The sequence below is a fragment of the Halichoerus grypus genome, chromosome 6 (assembly GCF_964656455.1).
Source record: "Halichoerus grypus chromosome 6, mHalGry1.hap1.1, whole genome shotgun sequence".
Classification (NCBI taxonomy): domain Eukaryota; kingdom Metazoa; phylum Chordata; class Mammalia; order Carnivora; family Phocidae; genus Halichoerus; species Halichoerus grypus.
The window spans coordinates 52,343,050-52,362,961 of record NC_135717.1 but is presented as its reverse complement, the minus strand read 5'-3'; the positions used below and the strand labels follow the sequence as shown (position 1 = coordinate 52,362,961).

The 19,912-nt window shown below is 46.9% G+C and overlaps 1 protein-coding gene across 6 annotated transcripts in view; it reads right to left on the bottom strand.

The window, feature by feature from the left end:
- The window catches only part of CAMK1D (calcium/calmodulin dependent protein kinase ID), a 420,921-nt gene that overhangs the window by 11,563 nt on the left and 389,446 nt on the right, over positions 1-19,912 (bottom strand). For all 6 annotated transcript variants that reach the window (XM_036068430.2, XM_036068433.2, XM_078075145.1 and 3 more), the window contains 2 exons: positions 6,549-6,661; positions 4,912-4,990 (listed from right to left, as the gene is read on the bottom strand). In XM_036068430.2, coding sequence (XP_035924323.1) covers positions 4,912-4,990; positions 6,549-6,661 — 192 coding nt within the window. The remainder of the gene's footprint in view (positions 1-4,911; positions 4,991-6,548; positions 6,662-19,912) is intronic.

Here is a 19,912-nt window from a genome sequence, read left to right as displayed (position 1 = left end):
GGCATTCACATAAATCAACCTTTGCGATGTCTGTCTGGCTCTCCATACACAAATCATCAAACTCATCTCTCCCTGCCTTCTGGGGTTTTGCTTTGTACCTAGTCTGCTGTATCTCCACAGCTCTGTGTTGGCATTTTTCTAGCCACCTGCTCAAGACAGGCTTGGTGATGCCTGTGTGTACCCCAGACAGGGGTTTCTCAGACTCCTGGGCTGCTTCCTGATTCCTACAGTCAACCACAGCTTGGCAGGCTGGAGCCCAGAAGAGGGGAGGGGTCTCAGTGAGCACTGAGGAGAGGGCTGTAGGTGCCACCCTGGCCTGGCCGACACACGATGTCTCCCCAGGTGGGTCCACTGCCAAGCTTTGCCTGGGGCATGGATGCCCAGAAATCATCATTTTGGTTTCTGTGTCGACGTAACTAGAGACAGAGGTCCAGAACAACCTGAACCAGACAAACCCCATCAAGGTGCTTCCTTGTAAGGAGGAATGGGCTCCCACCCGGCCAGCAGGCTGGTGCTTCCTTACCATGAACCACCATGAAAAGGCAAAGCCTCACATGGGAGAGGCACAGAAACATCTAGCAAGATGGGCTGACTGACACAGCTTTGAAAGGAGCCCTGTCCTGGCCGAAGTGCCTGTTTTGGGCCGAGGGAAGGTGTCTGTGACTGCCAGGGGCCCTCCTGGCTCCAGGGAGCCTTGATTAAGTTGGAAGAGCAAGTGCAGAATAAGAGATCATGTTATCTGGACAGAATCGATGTGCCAAGAGCACAGCTTCCAGAACAGTGGTGTGGACAGAGCCGGGCTTCCCTGGAATCATGACTCCACTTTCTGCCAGCTCTCTGTTGAATCCGTGCTCTTTGCCCGGGGAATTTTACATAAAAGAAACAAGGATATCAGAAATGCAGGCAGCGGGGGGCATTTCCCTGATGTTTGAGTCAAATTGCATTCATTTTTACCATTTCCTAATGGCTGACTTCCTGGGTCTTGGGAAACGCACGGTAGAAATGATACAGCGTCCGAAGTAAAGGAGAAGCTCTGAAGTAAAGAGGCATCAATTTGCTCAGGAGCTCACATGCTACTGCATCCTGAGTCTGGAGCCCAGGAAAGAGGTTGGCAACGCTGGAGACAGAGACTTCAGGGTCATTGGCCTGGGTCCACTCAGGATGCAGTAGCATGTGAGTTGTTCCAGGGGCCGGCCGTCTAGGTCCTGAATGGACCCAGGCCAATGACCCTGAAGTCTCTGTCTCCAGCCCAACCTCTTTCCTGGGCTCCAGACTCAGCAAAGGCTCCTCCCCCGCCCCGCTCCACACACAAGCTGCTACTCCTCTCAGTGGAGGCATCTCACCGGCCCAGTCCCTTCAACTGGAACCCTGGCAATAACCTCTGGGCCCCCTGCCCCGAGGCTCCCCGCCCCTGGCGTGTCCCTCGTGCTCTCTGTCTGCTCCATCCCTGTGGCTCCAGACAGGCCCCCTCCCCCCTTCTCTGGGCCAGCCTCCACTCCACCTCCAGCCTGCACCTCCCTGCTGGCCTCCCTTGGCCCAGTGCCAGGGATTCATCCCCATCCTGCAGCCTGTTGAGCTGAGATGCAAATCTGATCACCTGCTTGAAACCTGTCAGGGGCCCCCACCGCCCAAAGGGAAAAGTACAAATTGCTTTGTGTGATGATAAATTAATGGCAACTCATACAGATGGGAGATGTATTAGGTACCAGGTCCTCTTCTTCTTATCTGTATGTCATGTCTCGTTCAATCCCTGGAAAAGCCCTAGAGGATAAATACTGCCGTTATTCATGATCTCAGTTCGACACGGGGGGCCCCCAGGGCTGGGGAGGTCGCCCACGCAGTAACAGAGGGTGAAGCGGGGACCGGGACTCAGAGCTCGCGCTACCCTGGCGGAGACCCCGGAGCTCGCGCCAGAACACCGATGGCCATGCCTTCCTTTCTGGTTCCCTCCTGCCTTGCTTCTTTGTCCATTGCCCCTCCAGCAATATGGAGTATGTGGTTCCAGGACAGAGATGCAGTTAGGCCCTGATGATGGGCCAGGCCGCTCACCCCGCCTGGAACTCCTCTCCTCCCTCGACAGCCTGGTGAAGGCCTCATGGCATGAGGCTCGGCCCCTCTGGGAAGTCCTCTGCCAGGCCCCTCAGTGAAATGACCTTCCCCTTCTTTGGTTTTTCAAAAAAATGTCTGGTGAAGCAGGGACTAGGTTTCAGCTGGCCTCCTTCCTGTCTTCCACAAAGCAAGGCTGGATAAGTGAACACATCGGAGGAAAACTGCTTCCCTTCTTTAGACATAACTTTCCTCCTCCATCAGATCATCCCCAAAGTCTCATACCTTTAGTCCTCATACAAGATAAATATGTGCTGCGATGTAACAGGATGGCTATGGTCAACCCTGCTCTCGCGTATATTTCAAAGTTGCTGAAGAGTAAATCCTAAAAGGTCTCATCCCAAGGAAACAATTGTTTCTGGTGCCTACATAATGGGGTGGATGTTAATTACACTTCCTGCGGGAATCATTTTGCAATATATGCAGATTTTTTTTGCATATTTTTGCAAAATATGAAGTCATGATGCTCTACACCATAAATTTATATACAGTGTATGTCAACCAGACCTCAACAAAACTGGAAGAAGACAAAGTCTCCTACAGCTTTGAAGGCCATCGTTGGTATTGTTGGTGAAGTAAGAAAAGGTTTACTAACTTTATTGTCACATACTTTGACCTATTGTCCAATGTAACTTGTTACAAAATAAAATATCATTTATTTTAAACTTCTTAAAAATAGATATGACCAAATCTGCCTCCTTATTCAGAAGCATCTTTCCCTCCCCTTCTGCCATTCCTATCTTCCTTTTCCTTTCCTGACAGGGTGGTGTTGAAGAGCATTTATTTTGGAATCAGTTCTGGCCAGAAACAAGGGTGGCTTCACCATCAGGTAGTGGTTGCACAGTCTTGGCTCAGGCTAAGTTACTTTATCTTTCTACATCGATTTTCTTATTTCTGACATGGAGACAAAACCTACCTTACAGGGTTATTATAAAGAAAAACATGAGATGATATTTTAACGCAATTAGAACAGCACCTGAAATAATTGATGCTCAATGAGTGACAACTGTGGTCATAGATTAAAATATAGAGCTTCCTCGACTCACGATGGAGTTACGTCCCAATAAACCCATTGTAAGTGGAAACTATCATATGTCGAAAATGCATTTAATATACCAAACCTGCCAAACATAGCTTAGCCTCGTCTACCCTAACCATGTTCAGAACACTCACGGTAGCCTACAGTTGGGCAAAATCATCTAACACAAAGCTCCTTGTGTGATCAAGTGTTGAGTAGCTCATGGAATTTCCAGAATACTGCACTGAAGGTGAAGAACAGAATGGCTGTACGGGGACAGAATGGGTGTCAGCGTATCGGCTGGAGACCGTCGTGGTCGCGTGGCTGACGGGAACCATGGCTGCCAGTGCCCGGCATCACGAGAGAAGATTGTCCCTGATGCAGCTAGCCCAAGAAAAGATCGCAATTCAAAACCGGAAGTACAGTCGCTACTGAATGGGTAGCACTTTGGCACTATCGTAAAGTCAAAAAAAATCATGAAGTTGGGGACCGTCTGTCTGATGAAACCAGCTCACGATGCTCCTCTGAGCAGGTGCCCTTTGGAGGACTAACCAGCATGTGGTGCTCGGGAGGAAACGCTACAGACAGTGGTGAAACAAGCAAGGGGTAGTTTCCTAGAGCGCTTTTTAGGGGAATTTCTCCTGAAGCCAAAGGCTGTTTGTTGCCATCATACTGCATATTCTACCATTCCTGCTCTTTGTTTCCAAATGGATGCTCCTGGTGGTTTAATGACAACAGCCTAATGAAGAATTTACTATGTCCCAGACATTGAGCTAAGCCCTTTGCAGGCATGATCTCAATGATTTCTTACATCAACTCTGTAAACAAGGTATCCTTGTTCTCATTTTAAAGATAAGAAAACTGGGGGGGCCTGGGTGGTTCAGTCGGTTAAGTGTCTGACTTGGTTTCAGCTCAGGTTATGATCTCAGGGTCGTGAGACTGAGCCCCACATCGGGCACCGTGCTCAGTGTGGAGTCTGCTAAAGACTCTTTCTCTGCCCCTCCCGTCCACACACTCTCTCTCTCTCTCTAAAATAAACAAATAAATCTTTTAAAGAAATTTAAAAAAAAATAAAGATAAGAAAATTGAGGCTCAGAGAAGTTACGTACAAGCCCAGAGTAACAGCTAATTGATAGTGAAGCTGGGTTCAAACCTAGTAAGTGGTGCAAAAACAAGATGGCATCATGGGCACTGCTGAAACCCTAGTATAGAATATCACAAGCCATCGATGAATGCCTCTGGGGTTGAAGACACATTAACTTGAAAGGCATTTCCTTTTTCTTTTCTTTTCTTTTTTTTTTTTTTAAGTAGGCTCCACGCCCACCTAGAACCCAACATGGGGCTTGAACTCACGACCCTGAGATCATGACCTGAGCCGAGATTAAGAGTCAGCTGCTTAACTGCCTGAGCCCCCCAGGTGCCCCAAAAAACATTTTAAAAGCAAAAGAATATATAACATCAATTCACTTACTTATTGAACGGTAAGCTCAAGGAATAAAACTCCAATCTTAATGCCTCCCTGGAGAACTACCTTCAATAAAAATGATCCTAAAATACTTCCTGTAGAATGAAAAGCCTACAGCTATCTTTTGCACAGTGTACTCGTCATCCGTGCATTCAGGAGGCTGTGTCCCGAGGGAACAGAAGAGTTCAAGTGTTGCCCTGGGGACGGGATGAAAGCCAGTGGTCGGAAGGAGAGGCAGTCACTCCACAGTTAGGAACGGCTGAGAGGGGGTTTAGCCTGGGAAGGCATCAGCGCGTCCTTCCTCGTGGGTGACTTTTCTTACCATGGGTGCCGAGCTGCTTGCTCACAAGTGTATCTTTTATTTGGATCTTTCTCCATCAGATTCCGGATGAAGTCTTTTGCTGTTTAGAAAGAAAGCACAAGGGGCAGAATCAGGGTGCGGCTGCAGATGGGACAACTTGCTGCCGCAGGGTCTTTGGGAATATGGCGTGAAGCATGAAAAACAGCCCAGTCCCGCCCCAGACCCTATGGTACGTTGAACACAAAAGGCAGGTGGGAACTGACATTTGGGAGAAAGAGAAGCCAAGACTTGGCGATGTCAGAGGGGACAGTGAATGAGGAGGCAGCCACACCAGGCCTGGGACCCTGCCCGCCCAACTCAAAGCCCTTCCCTTGGGCAGCTAAGTGACATCTTTGGTTCAGAGACCAAAGATCTTTGTCATCATGTGCCTCCCGCTGGGCTCACTGCTGCCTGAGGACGCTGCTTTGTTGATGTCCTCTCTGTGTTTTAGACATCACTGATTCAACAAAATCCCCTCAGCCGCTGCTAAGGCCACCAGGACCTGAGGCTCTGTGGAGACAGAGCCCTCGAGAAGCCCCTCACAGCCCACTCAGCTGCCTGCAATGAGCAGGACATCAAGATGCAACAAGATACACCCTGGCGGGGAAGTGCGAAGCGCTAGGAGGCCCAGTCGGGTTAGGACCCAGAAGCCGGACCCTGAGAACATGAGGGACTGGGTCACAGAACCAGAGGATGACACCTGTATGCCAGGCCAGAGACCCGTGGCATCGCAGGGCCTGGCAGCTCTCTGCCTACAAGACTGGGTTTCTGGGGGCAAGGCTGTGCCCTCCTGAGCTCAGAAATAAAATATTCCCCATGCAGCTTTTCCCTGCAAGCCTTGGAGAACTGTACTCAGGTCCCAGGTTCTAGAAGGCTGAGGAACAAAGCAGGTGCCTCCAGTGAGGAGGAAATAACACATATTAAAAGGCGATATTTGAACAGCTCACCAGGACGAGCAGGGCTCTGCCCCATTTATTATTTTATTTGATCCTTGTACCACCCTCTGTGATAGGGAGGACTATTGTTACCATCTTGACCTTGAGGCTCAAGAGACTTGTCAGTCTACCTGAGCCTTGGTTTTGATCTTTATCCCTGAGGAGGAAACGGTAAATGTCTCTGGGACAGTGTGGCACAGTAGCTGAGACGTGGGCTCTGGAGTGAGGGTCTGGGTTCAAATCCCAGCTCGGCCACTTACTAGCTGTGTGGCTTGCATCAAGGCATATCTCCTTCTGGGGCCTCAGTTTGCTTACCTGTCAAGTGGGGATACTAGTAACACCCATCTGATAGGTTGTCCTGAGGACTGAGTGAGTTAGCACGTGTGCAGACCTTTTGGTGCTCGGCACACAGTAAGCACTCAATAAATGTTAGTTAATATTGCTTCAGTCCTGGAGCGCTCAGATCAGGGCATGGCTTAGAATGATGGAGGAGTTGGTCCCGTCCCTCAGCGTGGCTCCGGCCAGATGTCCCAAGCCTGCCTTCTGCTTTGCAAGTCAAGTCCAAGTATGTAGGCTCATGGAGCTTCCTTGGGAGCCTCAGGACCACTCTGAAACCCCCGGGGTCCGTCAGAGTCAAGTGGTCTGGGTGTAAGGGTCCCACCCCTGGGGAGCCGAGAGACCTACCAGAGTCGGAGATGTCATCCCAGTAGGGGGAGTCGAACTCATATTCTGCCTTGAGGATCTGTTCAAAGAGCTTGGAATCATTTTCATCATAAAAAGGAGGGTAGCCACAGAGCCTGGAAGACAAGACCGTGTAAGGATCTGTAACAGCTATATATCCGCTGTGGCCACTGGACATTCTGCCTGGAAGGAAGAACCGCCTTCACTCAAGGGGAGAAAACTGCACTGTGTGTGTTGCAAATACAACCTGAGCAAAGAAATCACACCTTCTAGGGGCAGAGGTGGCACAGAACTAAAGCTGTGACTTGATAAATCGCAAAAAGGTGGTGATCTAAAGTAAACACATACGTAAGTCCACCTTTCTTGCCATGTTATTAACCAGAGCCCCATATACTCCCAAATCAACCCCTACACCTTCTGTGTGTAAAAGCTATTGATCTTATTGTCTGTAATATTGTCCCCAACAGTCGATGGGTGGGTAACCAAACTTGCTACAAGTTGCCCCAAAATACACATTACCAACCGACCATATACCCAAATTGGGTATTTGGAAGGTTACAGTTTGGGCCATTAATATACAATAAAAATAAAAGCAGAAATCGGCACAAATCATAATACTATCACCTCTTTTCCATTGAACCCTTTCAAGATCGATTTTTAGAAGACTATATTGGGATGTTGTTGCAAGTAACATGTAGTTCTAGAGGGACAGACAGTCATCTGACCAACATAACAGGAGGAGAAATTTTCATTAAACGCCCCCAATACAATTCATTCCATGAGACTCTGGGTTCTCACTTCACTTCTGCTTTCTGCTCTGATGTGACCTGTTGCCTTCGTAGGACACTGGCGCATGTTCTGGATCAAGACTTCCTCTTTTGAACGAGGAGGCCACACTAGGAAATTCCTAACATTCTTTCTGGCTTGAAGATGCTGTGCTTCTATGACCCCCTCTTGCAACTTGTTTGCATGGCTACGAGACCTAGGGAGGGATCTAGTACATGCTTGAGCCCACGTGAGGCAGGGCATCCGGGCAGGGGTGGCAGTTAGGCTGTAGCTCTAAGGGATGGGCAGAGCAGAGGCAAGGTTGGATTTTCCAGAAGGCCGGGCGCAAAGCTGCATCGTGTAGAACCTGGTTCTGGGCCCACGGCAGCCCAGAGGGTGGCCCCCGCCGTGGCAGCTCTGAATTTCCCCAGATCGCCAAACTTTGTTCAAAACACATCTCCAGCCTAGAGACCTGTGGAATGAGAACATATGAACGGGAATCCACAGGCCTGTAAGGGATGAGGCTGTTGGCAAATAAGAAACCAAAGAAAGGTTTTGAAAGGTTCAAAATGCAGACTTGGTACACTCATTCTTCAGCTACTCCTGCTGTGACACAGAGTATCACCTGTCACGCTGCCCGGGGGGGAGGCTGATGACATTTTTAAAGGCTGTGAGACATTGTGCGGGCCGATAAGATTCAAAATCATCTATCCCCACAAGGTTGACTTAGGGGCTAAGTGCCTGGAAAATTTCATTTTTTAAAGATTTGCTGCTTTTGGCAAAATGAATACGAGCCAGTGCTTCTGAAACCACTGAGGGCGTATTTTACTGCCCAGGAAACCGTGGAGCCGGGAGATGGATATGTAAATGCTTCCCATAATGAGGATTTGGGCTCAATGAAATGTGCATATTAGGAAAAGGAGACAGAGCAAAATGTTAGTTCATCTTGGAAAATAACTAAATTTTAGATATGTGAGGTTTTTGTTTATTAACAACTGAGTATGTTTTACTTTACAGTTTGGCTTTCTTCTCAAGGGAAAAAAAATCTTTAAGAAAATTCCAAGAAAGATGTATTCTTCTTGTGCCAATTTTCTTAATGTATATCCCAATTTCTTCTGGTTTTTAAGCTGTCTTGGAGGGGAGAGGATACTGTTTATGTGGCTATATGGAGGACGGGAGAAAAGGATGTGGATCTAGCCTGGAGATTAAGTTAACCTTAGGAAAGAGGATTTTAAAATAAGGATTGGAAAAGAAGAGAAGGACAGATAGAAGTTGCAGAATCTTCCCCAGATCTAGAAATTCCACAGAGCTCCCTGGCCAGGCTATTCCATTAGTAGGCTTGTGCAGAGGGTCCAAATAGGAAAAAAAAACAACTTTGAGCTATTTATCTCCATATACAGAACGTGGAATTTTGTGGTCTGGACCTATTTGCAAGTGGAACCTCTATGTTCTTATTTTACATATCAAACCATTTAAATAATGTACAAATTATCTCACCAGGTGTACTCAAAGACAATAAAGCCGTTCCCAACTGTTCTAAACCTAAAAGTCTGTGGTTCAGAATAACATAACTTGCCAATCCAATGACTGAGGGTCACACCCAATTGTAGGCAACACACGTCCCCGGGGTTCAAGGATTGCCTCCAGCCCAGCCTCAGGATGGTCATCCAAGGAGAATCCTTACACCTTCAGTCTTTCCCACTTTGCCATCTTATCTACCTGTGGCCCCCTCCCGTAGATGTACTGCTAGATTCTAGTTTAGCCTTGACTGAGCACTTGTTTTGGGTCAAAAATGCCACTAAGAGCTTTGTGGTATTATCTCACTCAAACTTCACTCCCCGCAGGAGGTGAGTGTCCCCAACACCTTCTGTTCGTCCTTTAGAGCCACTTTCCACTCGCTCTGTGCCCTGGGAGGCTGACCTGTAGAGATACCAAAATGAGGAGTGAACTCCGTGACATCTGGTAGAGGTTGGTTAATGGGGTCCCCGGTGGAGATGGTGAAGGAAGAGGGAGTTCAGGGCCAGGGTATGTGCTGACCTGACCCCTCTCATCTAGCACGCACCCCTTGACTGAAGACCACTGCTCCTCTCAGGGAGCAGACCCTACCAGGCACTCCTCCTCGGATTCTGGTAACTGCTCCCAGCCTCCCTTCACCACCTTGGGGCTAGGGATGTTTATGGATCAGCTGCTATGAAGCTTGGGGTCACAGTCCCTTCTACAATTCTCACTTTGAAGGCAAAGAAACTAATATGGAGCAAAGTCAGGACTCGAGGCCTATCCATCTGATTCCAGGTTTGTGTTCTTAACTATTTTGCTGATTCACTCAAGGGAAGGAGGCTTGAGAATTGAACCTTATGTTTCAGTCTTGACTTTGAATGCTCTCTGTAGGTCATTTGCCCACCTGCCCCTTCATCTGTAAGTAGAACCCAGTGATTGGACCCTACCTTTCCAACCCCATTTCCCACACTCGGGGTCTTGTATGCTAAGATGCTCAGAGTTCGCTCCCCACTGGCACTTTTTATTTCTGGACCAAGGTAAATGTATGTACTTGACCTGGGCTGTCCTTCCCCTGTCACTTGCCTCTGGCACACCCTTGAAGACCAGCTGGGGTGTTACTAGGAAGACCCAGCTCCTTTCTGCCAGGTGGGGTAGGTGCTCTGCTCCGTGCCCCCGGGGCAGTGGGTAGCACTCTCCGCTGACATTTACTACACTGCAAGTTGCCCTGAGCTGTCCTCGAGCTCCCTAAGGCAGGACCACGTCTCAGGTCTTACTCTCATCTTTGAACTCTCAGTGGCCAGCCCTGAGGTCCGCCCATAGCAGATGCTGAGTAAATGCTTGGATGAACAAACATGCTCTTGAAGAGGCTTCATCGTTGGCTGTTGAGCCCCCTGGCTGGGCTCTGAGACAGAGATAAGGATCTACAGTTTAGGAGAGTCCACCACTGCCCCAGCTTAGGGAGCCCTCAGAGATCCCGCCTACCCTCCTGTACAATAACCCTATCAGGAGGCAATATTCTGTTATTGTTGACGGACATTCCAGAAGAACTCAATGTGTAAGGCCCGGAGCAACCCGGCCTATCTTTGTAGAGAGAATGCAATGTGGTTTGGATGACCTAAAATGTCCCTGTTGGGCGTGGACACATCTCATAAAGGAGAAGAGTTTCCATGAAGGAGAAGACTTTTCACATAAATGAATATGAAAATCGGCAATGGGCACCCACAGCTGATTCGGCAGTGCACAGTTTTTCTTGGAAACTGAAATGCTGTAATAGCTTAAGAGCTCCTGCTGAGAAGCCCCGCGAGTTTACTGGGGTAATTATGCTACATATGTTCCTCTTGCTTGTTTGCCCTTGGCCCCGTGACTCTGTCCCTCTGAAAACGGATGCCTGCTAACAGGATTCCCAAGTAACAATCAGTTGTTACCTCTTTACCCTTTTATGTAACTTTATTTCCATAATCCGGCTCAACTCATTGGGGCAAAACAGTATGGAGGTGCCTCAAAAAATTAAAAATAGGACAACCATATTATCCAGTAATATCTCTTCTGGATATATTCCCAAGGGAAATGAAATCAGTACCTTGAAGAGAGATATGCATTCCCATGTTCACTGCAACATTATTCACAATAGTCAAGACATGGAAACAACCCAAGTGTTCATTGACAAATAATGGATAAAGAAATTATGGCAAATGGGGCCCCTGGGTACCTCATTCAGTTAAGGGTCTGACTCTTGAGATTGTCTCTGTCCCTCTCCCTCTGTCCCTTCCCCCACTCTCTCTCAAATAAATAAATGAATCTTAAAAAAAAAAAAGAAATGATGGTATGTATAGAAAATGGAATATTAGTCAGCCATAAAAGGAAGGTGATCCTGCCATTTGCAACAACATGGATGAAACCGGAGGGTTTAGTGAAATAAGCCAGGCACAGAAAGAAAAAAAGTCAAATACATAGAAGCATAGAACAGTGGTTACCAGGGGTGGGGAGGTGGGGAGGGAAATGGGGAGATGGTGGTCAAAGGTCAAAGTCACATATATGTAGGGCAAATAAGTCTAGAGATCTAAGGTACGGTGTGAGAACGATAGTTAATAATACTGTACTGAATACTGCACATTGGTTAAGACAGTAGACTTCAGGTGCTTTCATCACAATATAGTAACAATGTCAGAATATATGTTAATTAGCTTAACTGTAGTAATCATTTCACTACATATATTAAATCATCACATTATAACCTTAAATATATACAGCTTTTATTGAAAAAAGTCATGGTAGAGAAAGTACTAGCCGTGTTTAACATTAGGCAGTGACTTTTTAAAAAAGTGTTATTATGGGGGCACCTGGGTGGCTTAGTTGGTTAAGCATCTGACTTCGGCTCAGGTCATGATCTCGGTGTTCTGGGATTGAGCCCGCTTCTGGCTCTGCGCTCAGCAGGGAGTCTGCTTGTCCCTCTCCCTCTGCCCTTCCCCATGGCTCATGCTCGCTTTCTCTCTCAAATAAATAAATAAAATCTTTTAAAAAATGTTATTACGGTAAAAAAGAACTTAATATGAGATCTACCATTTTAACAAATTTTAAGTGTCTAGTACAGTACTGTTGACTCCAAGCACAATGTCTTCCAGCAGATCTCTAGAGCTTATTCATTTTTCATAACTGAAATGTTATGCCTGTTGCTTCCCCATTTCCCCCTCCCTCCAGCCCCTGTCAACCACCATTCCAGTCTCTGATTCTATGAATTTGGCTATTTTAGATACTTCATATGAGCAGAATCATGCAGTATTGGTCTTCCTGTGACTGACTTACTTCACTTAGTGTAATGTCCTAAAGGTTACCAATATTCCACTGTATGCATAGACCATGTTTTCTTTATCCATTCATCTATTGATGGACATTTACATTGTCACCATGTCTTCACTCTTGTGAATAATGCTGCAACGAACATGGGCGTGCTAATACCTCTTGGGGATCCTAATTTCAATTCTTTTGGACAGATACCCAGAACTGGGATTGCTGGATCATATAGTAAGTTCTAATTCTAATTTTTTTAAAGATTTATTTATTTATTTGCTAGAGAGGGAGGGTGGGGGGGGGGGCAGAGGATGAGGAAAAGAATCTCCCCGCTGAGCGCTCAATGTGGTGCTCAATCCCATGACCTTGAGATCATGACCTGAGCCAAAACCAAGAGCTGGTCGCTTAACCAACTGAGCCACCCAGGCGCCCCATTTCTAATTTTCTGAGGCACCTCCATTCCGTTCTCCACAGTGGCTGTGTCATTTTGTATTCCCCCCAACCGTGTGCGAGGGTTTTCTTTTTTCCACGTTCCCACCAACGCTTTCTCTTGCTTTTTGGATTTCTCCAAAGAAGACATACACATGGCTAACAGGTACAGGACAACAGCACGTGTGTACGTGTCTGGGGTACCAGAATTCAGACTACCGGACCTATGGCATTGACTGCATGGCTGTGTAACAACCCCTGGTTTGGTTCTTTGCACGGGCCAGCGAGCACTCAGCGTGAACACGAATGATCCCTCTTCCTGGGGAATGCGCTTGATTTTTCCCTGTTAGGTTTCCATCAACTATTAGCTGGCTGGCTTTCATGCCTTCTGTCCTGGATGTGACCACAGGCCTGTGGCAGCTGTTCCTACCCCTCCCGAAGTCACATGTACCTTCCCTGAGTGGTCCCCTCAGGTCCCCGCTGAGGACAGAGGATGAAAAACCACCCATCAGGTAGTCCTCTGGGGGGGTGCAAGTGGGCATCGGCTAACTGGGCATCGGCTGTGTCCCAGGCCTGGGGATCTAGCGTGGAAGGAGACCGTGAGTCCTACTCTCGTGGCTTTTACATTCTATTTGGGGGGTGGGGGTAGGGGACAGACACTCAACACTAAGCTTCAAAAGATGCTAACTGGGCATCGGCTGTGTCCCAGGCCTGGGGATCTAGCGTGGAAGGAGACCGTGAGTCCTACTCTCGTGGCTTTTACATTCTATTTGGGGGGGTGGGGGTAGGGGACAGACACTCAACACTAAGCTTCAAAAGAAACAGGAAATTGAAAAAATAAACAGGAAATAGAAAAGTAGACAGGAAAGGTAATGGGAAGGTGGTCACAGGAAGCCACAGTATTGCATTCTGATTTGAGAGTATTTCTTTTCATACACTGTTCCCTATGCCTGGAATGCTCTTCCTTCCGTGTCCACCGCTGTGGCTCCTCTTTGCTCCTAGAGCCCCATGTGCCTGGCCTTTATCCCATGATGCCTTTCCTGATACCCACCCTTCCTCTGAGCTCCCCAGCCTCTTAGGTGCAGCCATCATGGCGCACATGTGGGTTGATATCTGGGCCCCACCATCTCCTGTTAGATTCTGAGCTCCCTAAGGGAGGTGACAGTACTTCATTCATCTTCGCCATCCCCAACACCTAGCCCAGGACATGCTCAGCAAAAATCGGCTGGATGAATGAGCCCATCAACACCTCAATGTTTCAGGGACTGCCACACCCCCACCACACTCAACTTCTCTCTGAACACTTCCCATTCTTAACACTCTACCTCAATCCCATCTCTTTCTTGGGTACCCTCAAAAAACTTAAAAAAGATTACTTCATGGTTATTACATGTGTCTTCCCACCTTGATCATGAGTTCCTACAGGAAAGAGACAATGTCATATATTGCATTTCCTTTGTATCTTTCATTAGCATTCAACAATAATCAATATTTGTCAACTGACTATTCTTTCATAAATGGGAAATTTTACACGAAAATTGCTTGTGTGTGTTTGTGTGCAAAATGGCACTCATTCAAGTTGACTTACAAAGTAGGGTTGAACACCCTGAAATGGATATTTACTCTGGGGGAAATAATTTAACTAAAGTTTCTCATGTGTTAAAATTTTTAAGTTATTTTTGCAGTGAAACCTGCTCGTGCCCAATAGCCTCTGTTGTAAGTCCTCCGAAGTGGAGCAGAATGAGCACAACCATTCATCAACAACCATTCTCGAAGCTCATGTTTGCCCTGCGCCCTGATGGTTTCCTCCATGTATCAGTCTCCCTGGTCTGTTTTCCCTCCAACCAGATGATGCTCATGAGATGACACAACCCATATATCGTACCCCATTCCCAGTCTGAATCCTCAAACCCAAAGCTGAAATATATGCCTGAGGAAGGACTTTGCCTCGTAGGGGGATTTGCACAGAATCACAGAATTTTATTCTGTGGGGTCCAGTAGTCATCCTCTGGCATTGGCCAACCCCTCACTTAGGAGGCTGGGAAAGTGGGCCCCAGTGAGATGAAGGGGTGGCCTCAACCAGAGCAAGTGGCAGGCATGGACATCTATCAGCCCAGGGCTCTGGCTTAGAGAAACAAAAGCCACTTCAGCCCCATTCTACAGAGATTTATGGAGTGCCAACGTTTAGGCCAAATGCTGATCATCTAATAGTGAAGAAGACAGGCCCTGTCCTAGCTCCTCAGAGTTCAGAGTCCAGCCATATGTGAATAGCACAAGCAGAATGCTGACTTTTCTATAAAGGAGAAACTAAGTTGTGTGTGTCCTGTAAACTTAATAATAATAGCCACCATGTGTTGAGTATTTACTGTGTGCCAGGCACTGGGCTATGCAACTTAACAGGTTTTTGTCTCATTTATGAGACATGTGTACTTATGACATAAGCACTTCCATCTTCCATTTCCAGATGAGGGACTGCATGAGAGATGAGGCAACTTTCTCACACCAAAGGGGCAGAACAGAATTTTAACTTTACTCATCCAATTCCAGAGCCAAGTTGTATTAACCTTTAATATGAACACTGCAGTCAAGTATGTTATGGCAAAGATGAGGAAATGCATACACACCCTCTTCCTAGACCTGCCTCTGAAGTCAGGGTGCATGTTTTAGTATATGATACATGAACCAGAGCCAGGACCAAGGCTGTAAGACCTGCCAAAGAAATAAAGACCAGCTGAGTCCTTGCACTCAGAAAGTCAACACCTAACCATCTAACCCAGCCTGCCTTTTGGAAAGACAGAGGGGAGGAGACTGGCTGGGACTATTAGGGCCTGTCCATGGGAGACAGGTATTGGAGAAAAATGGACCTGAGTTTATACTGAACCAAATTCCAATAGGATCACGTCCAGTAGCCTCATTGAACTCCCATGTGGAACCTTGAAAGGACATAAAGTATAGAAATCCTTCTGTCAAACATGAAAAAGTGCTCAACATCACTCAGCATCAGGGAAATCCAAATCAAAACCTCAATGAGATACCACTTCAAACCAGTCAGAATGGCTAAAATTAACAAGTCAGAAAATGACAGATGTTGGCAAGGATGCAGAGAAATCCTCGCCAACATCTGTTGGTGGGAATGCAAGCTGGTGCAGCCACTCTGGAAAACAGTATGGCGGTTCCTCAAAACAGAAATAGAAAACAGAAATAGTTGAAAATAGAGCTACCCTATGACCCAGCAATTGCACTACTGGGTATCTACCCCAAAGATACAAATGTAGTGATCTGAAGGGGCACATACACCCCAATGTTTATGACAGCAATGTCCACAATAGCCAAACTATGGAAAGAGCCAAGATGTCCATCAACAGATGAATGGATAAAGAAGAGGTGGTGTATATATACAATGGAATATTATGCAACCATCAAAAGGAACGAAATCTTGCCATTTGCAATGACATGGATGGAACTAGAGGGTATTATGCTAAGTGAAATAAGTCAATCAGAGAAAGACAAGTATCATATGATCTCACTGATACGAAAATTTGAGAAACAAGACAGAAGATCATAAGGGAAGGGAGGGAAAAATGAAACAAGACAAAACCAGAGAGGGAGACAAACCATAAGAGACTCTTAATCTCAGGAAACAAACAGGGTTGCTGGAGTGGAGGGGGGTGGGAGGGATGGGGTGGCTGGGTGATGGACGCTGGGGAAGTATGTGCTATGGTGAGCGCTGTGAATTGTGTAAGACGGACGAATCACAGAACTGTACCCCTGAAACAAATAATACATTCATTTTATGTTAATAAAAATATAAAAATAAATAAATTAAAAAAAAAAACAAGAAACCCTTCTGTCAAGACTTTGTGGAATTCTATAGGACTGGGCAGAAGATGTGCCTCACCGACCCAGAATAACTGGGAAATCAAATAACATACATAAGTGAATTTCCTAAGCACCTGAAATGTGCTTAAGTGCCAAAACTTATTTTCAATATTTTAGAGTTTTGGGGGTTTTTTTTTGAGAGAGAGAGAGAGCACGTGTGAGGTGGGAGAGAGGCAGATGGAGAGGGAGAGAATCTTAAGCAGCCTCTATGCCCAGCACGGAGCACAACGCAGAGCTCAATCTCACGACCCTGAGATCATGACCTGAGCTGAAATCAAGAGTTGGACAATCAAATGACTGAGCCACCCAGTTGCCCCAATTATTTTCAATATTTTATACAAAAAGCATTTGGGTGCAATAGCTCACATTGACAATCGAATCATCACCAGAAAAAGGCAACCCAGAATTTGCTGTTGAGTCTAATCGGATAAAAGAGCTCTGAAGGAGAATGGAGATGTGACTTTTCAAGGAAAGGCTTGCTATTGTCCTCTGAAGGCCGACTGTCACTCCGTTTTCAGAGAGGTTTCCTGCTGTGGTTTCCTCAGCCTGGGATTTCGAGAAACAAAACACAGATTCCAAATCTCAGCTCCAGCAAGTACAAGTTGAGTGACCTTGGGGAAATGACATATCCTCTTTAAGACTCAGTTTCTTCAGGGCACCTGGGTGGCTCGGTTGGGCGACTGCCTTCGGCTCAGATCATGATCCCAGGGTCCTGGGATCGAGCCCCGCATCGGGCTCCCTGCTCGGCGGGAAGCCTGCTTCTGCCTCTCCCACTCCCCCTGCTTGTGTTCCCTCTCTCGCTGTGTCTCTCTCTCTGCCAAGTAAATAAATAAAATCTTTAAAAAAAATCTAAAAAATCTAAAAATCTAAAAACCTGAAAAAAAAAAGACTCAGTTTTTCTGTGAAATGAGGATAATAGCGCCCACCTTATAGAGAGAGATAATATATATAACACATACTATACAATAATATGCATTATATATAAAACACACGCATAGATGGATAGATGGATGCAGAGACATACAGATAACAGGCAGAACATACAAAAGTGCTGTCACATGCTCTGTAATCCCTTTCCGGTCCTTCAGCAGAAACACTCAAGTGGAACGCTGCTCACCACCAAGAAGAACAACGGAAGGGGGACAGAGGAGCAGACAAACCCCAAGGGACTCAGTCCAATAGCCTCAACATGGAAATGAAGCAATATATTTTTAAACTTTGTGCAAAGTCTCAGAATCGTCCACGAATGCCCATCCGTCCTGACCTAAACTTCTAAGCTTGCTCAAGAAAGGAAGAAGAGCAATGACTGAATTTTCATGGTCCTAACGTTGTGTGCTGTGTCGTGAATATGAGGACAGGGTGTCCCAGAGACCAGCTTGTCACTTTGCTCTTTGTAGACCAGTATTTCCAATCATTTAGCCCAGGAGCCCTCAATTCCAGGAAGAGCTCAAGATCTCCTGCATATGTCTGTATTCAATGGCGTATTTGTGAAGAAAGAATATTTTTATGCAATTAGACCAGGGTGCCATGGAAATGACTAAAACAACAAACCTCTATGTATATTATTGCAAACTAAGTAAGCCACATAAGGCCAACCCAGGCCCAAAGAGTCTCTGAAAAACATTCACAAAGCCATTCAAATCTGGGTGTCTCTTCCTTTGGAAATGAGAGTCTGTCTGATAAGCAACAACTCTGGGAAGGCCCCATTTACCTTTTTGTTTTGGCACTCAGTGGGTATTTACGAACGTCTGGGGCCTATGCTAAAGAATCTGAGTTTTATCCATCTGACTCTGGATAATATGACAGACTTTAATAAAATAAAGCAAAGCTTTTTAAGCTGATAAACCTCTTGTACTTAGCTGCAAGGCCCACTTAGTGAACAAAACAGGTTTCAGCATATTATTCGGATTTATAAAATAGAATGACCAACGAGACCCGAATCATTACCAAGAAGTAATCCAATTATTTCAGCAACCATATGTTTGATTATGCATGCTCCAGAACTTGCTCCGTGCAATCTTGGAAGAGATCAGGCTGGAGAAACTAGGAATGGTTCACATATTAAAACCATGTGCAAGCTGACTTCAGCAAAGCACAACTGATGAAAATACAGTGGATAAAGGTCCCATGTCACCCCAAGGATTTGGATCATGCCTTGAAAGCTGAGAATGAGTAAGCAGATCAGGGAAAGATCTAGGGGAGAAAGGGAACACACTTCTTGGAAAGTTTATACACAACTGGAGCTGAAGATTGGGAGCTGGGAAGAGGGGGTGGGGAGGGGACTCAGTACTTCCCCAAGCGTGAGAAATGAGTAGCATCCTCCATTTGGAGTTAAACAGTTTTAAAGGGGTGGGCTAGACAATGTAGTGTCCATAGCTGTTGCGTCGTGATCCATGGCCCCACTTCCAAGTGTCTAACTTTTTGATCGTTGCATTAGCCAGATGGATAGCACCTTGAGGATGTCTGGGGGATTATGCAGAGGCTCTGCACCTCCTCCTGCAGGTCAAACCCAGCCAGAGGAAGCCCAGACCAAACTCCTTGTACTCTGCTCTCGCTAACGGTGGAAGGGAGAGCAGGCGGGGAGGAGGATGAGCAGGGAGAGCTTCAAACAGTCGGGAGTGTTGCGTTCGGAAAAACCCAGCGAAACTTCCAGCAGCTAAAATTAGTTCTCACGAGTCACAGATTTCATCCCGAAGCCCCGAGGGGTGCAGACATCCCGTCTGGAGGTGATTAACACCAGTGCTAACTGATGATTCTGAACCCCGGGCGGATTTCCAATTCGACTTTTTGCATCGAGACTTTTTTTCTTGGTCGTGGGGCTCTTGCTTCCTCCCTCCCAGCTTGCTTCCTCCCTCCTCCTTCTCCAGCCTCTCTCTCTCTCACGTTCTGATCGGTAAGCGGTTGTGATGGTGTGCAGACGAACAGCCGCGTGCATTTGGGAAATGTCTCGGTACTGCCACACCACGGGCTTCGGCCTTTGGTCGCGCTGTGCACTTGGCCTCTGCTTACTCTCTTCCAGAGCACTCTGAGGATGCCTAGACAGCGAGCCCTTGGTGCACGGCAAGGGGACCTCTGGGCCCGAGGGCTGTCCTCGGCAGGGTCTCGCCACTGCACGCCGCACTGTTGGGTGCAGTCACCTGCTTCCAGTCTGTCCTTCCGTGGGTCCTCTCACCACCTCCGTGAGCATTTCCTGACTTGCTCCTGAAAATCAGGGCCTCTCCCCTCCCCGCCTCCATCATCTGCACCTCCTGGTCACACACCCAGCACGGAGTAAGGGGTCCAAACTCACGACTTGCCACGGCACCTCCGATGGGCTTTCTGCTTCTTCACGCCATCTACGCGCCACCTCCCTCCCGACTCCGGTCTGCCGCCTGCGTACCAGATGGTAAATATGGTAAAACGTCATCAGGGCCTCTTCTGACGCTTCCATTTGCCCACTCTGGTGACAGGTGAATTAAAAATCCTGATAATTCAAAGATGATACTTTTTTCCCCACCACCGATTGTTAG